Here is a 6,000-nt window from a genome sequence, read left to right on the forward strand (position 1 = left end):
ATATATGTTACGGGATCAACAAATGGGAGGATGAGATATATGTTACGGGATCAACAAATGGCAGGATGAGATATATAATACGGGATCAACAAATGGGAGGATGAGATATATAATACGGGATCAACAAATGGGAGGATGAGATATATGTTACGGGATCAACAAATGGGAGGATGAGATATATAATACGGGATCAACAAATGGGAGGATGAGATATATAATACGGGATCAACAAATGGGAGGATGAGATATACTAGTATGTTACGGGATCAACGAATGGCAGGATGAGATATATAATATGGGATCAACAAATGGGAGGATGAGATATATAATACGGGAACAACAAATGGGAGGATGAGATATACTAGTATGTTACGGGATCAACAAATGGGAGGATGAGATATATAATACGGGATCAACAAATGGGAGGATCAGATTTATGTTACGGGATCAACAAATGGCAGGATGAGATATATAATACGGGATCAACAAATGGGAGGATCAGATTTATGTTACGGGATCAACAAATGGCAGGATGAGATATATAATACGGGATCAACAAATGGGAGGATCAGATATATGTTACGGGATCAACAAATGGCAGGATGAGATATATGTTACGAGATCAACAAATGGGAGGATCAGATATATGTTACGGGATCAACGAATGGCAGGATGAGATATATAATACGGGATCAACAAATGGGAGGATAAGATATATAATACGGGATCAACAAATGGGAGGATGAGATATATGTTACGGGATCAACAAATGATAGAACGACGTCCGACATACATGGTTCGAGATCAACAAATGAGAGCTTGAGATACATGGTGTAGGATAAACACATGGGAAGATCTGATATATGGTGTAGGATCGACACATGGGAGGATGAGGGATATGGTGCAGGATCGACACATGGGAGGATGGGATATAATGTGCAGGATCGACACATGGGAGTATGGGATATATGGTGCAGGATCGACACATGGGAGTAGGGGATATATGGTACATGATCGACACATGGGAGGGTGGGATATATGGTACATGATCGACACATGGGAGGGTGGGATATATGGTGCTGGATCGACACATGGGAGTATGGGATAAATGGTGCAGGATCGACACATGGGAGGGTGGGATATATGGTACATGATCCAGAAAAGATAATATGATAAAGATTACAGTGTGAAGAAATGGGGGGATGGGATACCTTGTATGGGATCAACAACACAGGATACCAACATACTACGGGATTAACAAAAAAAGGATGAGATGCATAGTATGGGATCGATCTATGCAACATATATGTTTATGGTCAACATATAACGATTTTTGTTTGTTGTTTAACGACGCATTAATTTATTATGGACCAAAGAAACCAGCAATTGATGGTGCGAACGGGGTATGATTGCATGCATCGCCGAGCCTGACCATTCGATCCATTTAGTCGCCTATTACGTTTGAGTAGCATAGGTGGACGGGGCCATATTCTACTACTGACTATGCAGATACAATATTTGAACACAAATGGTTTAGCGCAAGGTCAAAAGGCAAACGTCAAATCAAGTGAGTTAGTATGGTGTTACGCCGCTTTTAGCAATATTCCAGCAATATCACGGCGGGGGACACCAGAAATGGGCTTCACACTTTGTACCCATGTCTGGAGTCGAACCCGGTCTTCAGCGTGACAAGCGAACGCTTTAACCACTAGGCTACCCGACCGCCCACGCCAAATCAAGATCAAGGTTAAAATATTGTGAAACTATACATTGTAAAACTATACTTGGCTGAATAATTGCCATGAAAAGTTTTTTTCAATATGTCTGACATGGCCGTCATATTGAAAATAAGATTCGAACCTATGTGCAGTTTCATCTTCGTATGTCCTGTTGCTTTTATGATATAAAAAATACGACAGACAAGCAGACCATGGCATAAGCTCACTCGACTTTCAGACAAGTGACCTATAATTAATATTTAAACCACGTTTTACACGTTTTTCTAAAGTGAGTGAGTGAGTGAGTTCATTTTAACACTACAGTATTTCCGTTGTATCACGGCGTGTTGGCCGTGACAAACTACTAACAACACCGCACAGCGAATTCAAGGAGACGTCTTATACACTTTATACTATTGACCGCAGTTGATCTGTCATAAATTGACGTTTAATATCCCACATCCCGCTCTTCTCCCACATCGCGCTGACATTCCGTGATATAGCTGAGACACTGTCAATAAACCAAACTCACTTACTCACTTCCCAGAACAAACTGAGAGAACAAATTCATAGAACAAGTTCATAGAACAAATTCATAGAACAAGTTCATAGAACAAATTCATAGAACAAATTCATAGCTAAAAACATTGAACTGATCAACTGATTCGGCATAATTTAATGGTATTGTGAAAGATGGTGAGTAGGTAAGAAAACGTACAACTTTCTGGATAACAAGTTCTGGGTTATTGCATGTAGCGACGTTTCGATGTAGATTCCCACACCGTTATCAAACTGGGGTAACATTAATAACGGTGTAAGAATCTACATCGCAATAAGCCAGAAGTTGTTATCCATAATGTTTTGCGTTTTCTTACTGATTCAGCATAGACATATATTTTATATTTTATGTAATACTTACGGCACCAAATGTATTATTGAAGGTTGAAATGATATAACATTTTAAACTATCTAAATGTTTAGTTTAAGTTCTTACCTTGAAATCCAAGAAAAAAAAGACATAAAAGTCTGTAAATTGAAACACAAGGCGACATGGTGGGTCAGTCGTCAAATTTCTCTACATGATCTTCCAGTGCATGACGCCTTAAAGTAAAGTTGTATCCGCACGAACTTCTCACCAGTCGGTCACTGTATGGTGTGGTTTTATACGGCTATAAGCATCTGGCGTCTAGTGGTTGTTCTGGCGCATGCCCGACAGTTATCGATCTTTCACATGTAATGAAGCTAAATCAATGAATATGGTTCAGTGATGAACACTGACACCGCAGTCAGTCAGTATAGTGTGCTATTCGGGATGGATGAAATGTGTTCTACAATGTAGCCAGTTAACGAGCAAGTGTAGTTGTTTTAAGTCCTTATATAATTCCGAAGAAGATTACAAAAGTAATTATTGTTCTGACACGACACATACACCTAGCAGTGTTAAACATTTTTCTTTCATTGACTAACCGTCCATCGAGTGTACAATTAACATACTGTTAAAAAACTACTTATATCGGACGAAGAAGAAGAAGAAGAAGAAGAAGAAGAAGAAGAAGAAGAAGAAGAAGTAGAAATTCAGGGTATTGATACCCCCACACGAAGAATCAGACAATAGATCCCACCACCCTCGCTCTTCCCTCAATCGTTTATATTTACCAATTATTATGGGAGGGCATAGTTTGATTAACGTGGCGGTTCTTCACGATAGAACTGTATTGTGCACTTTGAACATATTTATTTGTTTGTAGATGATCATCTTTTGAAGCATTTTGACTCATGATGAAAACAAGGCATTCCACAGTTTTCGTAAACGACCTCGTTTTCGAAATGTAACACATCCCAAGTACCAAGTCGTCCGACTCCCCATTGTTCTCGGTGCATTAGGTTTGTTACCTCCTATCTTTGACTGATATTGGGAGATTACCCGGGTTTGCTGCCAGGAACACAGCCCTTCTGACAATCTGGGCAATGCAGAAGGATGCAGTGTTGAGGAGTCTTCACATTCTCCGAAAAGTTCTGGGTGGGTTTGACGAGGCAGCGCTTCCTGGGATGAAGTCCCATTTGCAGTCTGGGCTGCGTGTAGAGGGGGCCAGGGCCCTGAGCTGATGATGAGCCTAACCAGCCTGACTGTGCCAGGATCACCCAAACCCTCTTTGCTGCATTTTATATTTTAATCTGTTAATAATAATAATAATAATAATAATAATAATAATAATAATAATAATTGCATCGCCGTATCTATGTTATGTAACTCCAGATTGTCTGAAAAATGTCATTAAAATGTCCAAACTTAATAAGACAACAGGGCCTGGTGGTAAAAGGGTGCTGGAAAATGTGTCTTTTTGTTGAGTTTCATTTACTGATCAATTCTAATTTACTCCTATTCCTACGTGGCCCTTTAAAGGTCGCACAATAATCCTTGTCAAGAAAAGTGACTTCACTGAATCCAAAAATGCACTTTTACATGTTTTCATACACAATATATGATCTTTACAAAGAGTGTTGGACAAATCTCGTGACATCGAACTGTATTAGAATAGGCTCAAACACATCACAAGCTCTTAATGTGCTGGAATGACTACAAGAAAGCATAGCATTCTGTCATTCACGAATGGACTTTGAAGTCTCTGCAATGCATTGACCTACCTAAACGACTACTTGTTTTACTCAAATCTTTCAATGAGTTGCTGGTCAACTCAACTCAACTCAACAACTCAACAATGTGATGCAGGTACAGCCTTCGGAATCTATTCAAATTAAATGGGGGTTATTTCAGGGTGATTCGTTCAGCCATTAGCTTTTTTGTTTGGCATTGAATCCGTTTGAGTTTCTTACTCAACAGAGAGGAGGGGTACCATATTGGACCTCCGTAGCACATATCCCCAACACCCCTTAACCATCTCCCATTTTTACACGGATGACACTGAACTGACACTGATAACTGAACTTCCCAAAGATGAATTCAAGGTATAAGGTCACGTTCTTTTTGTCGAGTCTTTCTTGAGAGATATTGGCATGATCTTGCCTTTGGGCTTGGCACATACAATATCCTCCATTTTAAAAATGACAGGCTTTGGGTGGTTGGATCAGTTGAGTTACAAGAGTCGGGTGGAGGAGGAGGGATTGAGTGGACATCTTTTGAAAGATCAGGCATATATCTGTTTAGGGATGCAAATCAACTCCAACCTCGAGAAAGTCGATATCAAAGACAATTTTTTGGCAGAGTCTTAATTTCGTTTTTAAAAATTCTGGAGATAAGGTCTTGATACCCTCGACAGAAGAATCATTCCGACAAAAGATCCCACTACCCTCGTTCTTCCTTCAATCGCTTTTATTAAAGAATCAAATCGGACTATCCCACACGAAAACGATTTAATTCTAGATCCATGGGGTATTTGTAACTAAACGTGGTGATCATGGATATTGTTACGTGTCGATTCCCAAATTGAAACAATTTAGAAAATAGATTTAGTGTGAAACCAACCAACAACCAACAAATGATATACAATCAACAAATGTATTACAAAAGCACTAGGTTTTCAAATCAATTAAAATTACTGCACAGTAATTACAATGGCATTAAACAGTAGAGTGGTAGTACAATATTCAATGACAATACGTAATATAATGGCAGTTGTCAGTATCAAATACAAATATACACTGGTGATAGCAAAAGTCAGTGATAATAATATATATTAACCCAGCGGCAACAGTGGTCAAGCTTCCTTGCTGAGCAAGGCAGGGAATCAGGGCTGATGAGCGATGCTCACATGAAAGTTGGTTCCGGTGTGATGAAAATGCGTGAGAGATACGTAAACATGTCATTGTCCCCTTATATATAACCTACCCAGCCACTGGAAAGTTCCACACAGTGCCTTCACAAGTCCATCTGCACTAGAACATTAAAGAAGTTTCCATAACATACTATCATCGTCTGCGGTATTCCGGACCGGAAGTTTACCCACCACACTAGCATCTTAATATAGTAACTTTCTGACGACTGATCACTGCCCAAACACAATGCAATTCACATCTATCGAATCTCAACAGAAACAATGTAACACAGCTACAATTATTGTTAAGCAATAAAATACACTGCCATATAACAATATGTCTTACATGTCTATGTTCCAAGGTTTAGGAGAATTTGTCAGAAATGAAAGCAAATGCCATATGATGTTTGCTGAGAAACCAATGTGTGATATACTGGACTTCCTCATTCATAACATTTATGGGAAGTTTGGGTATAGGACATTTAGGCAAGACGTAGACATTCCCATAA

At 39.2% G+C, this 6,000-nt stretch overlaps 1 protein-coding gene across 1 annotated transcript in view; it reads right to left on the bottom strand.

Annotated features, from left to right (window-relative positions):
- Positions 1-2,884, bottom strand: part of LOC124132288 — a 95,619-nt gene extending 92,735 nt beyond the window's left edge. Inside the window, exon 1 of the mRNA XM_046496143.2 lies at positions 2,713-2,884. Within this exon, the coding sequence (XP_046352099.2) occupies positions 2,713-2,770 (58 nt within the window). The 5' untranslated portion in view covers positions 2,771-2,884. The remainder of the gene's footprint in view (positions 1-2,712) is intronic.
- Between the last annotated feature and the right edge of the window lie 3,116 nt (positions 2,885-6,000).

Source organism: Haliotis rufescens, unplaced genomic scaffold (assembly GCF_023055435.1).
Source record: "Haliotis rufescens isolate VD_foot unplaced genomic scaffold, xgHalRufe1.0.p SCAF_20, whole genome shotgun sequence".
Taxonomy (NCBI): Eukaryota; Metazoa; Mollusca; class Gastropoda; order Lepetellida; family Haliotidae; genus Haliotis; species Haliotis rufescens.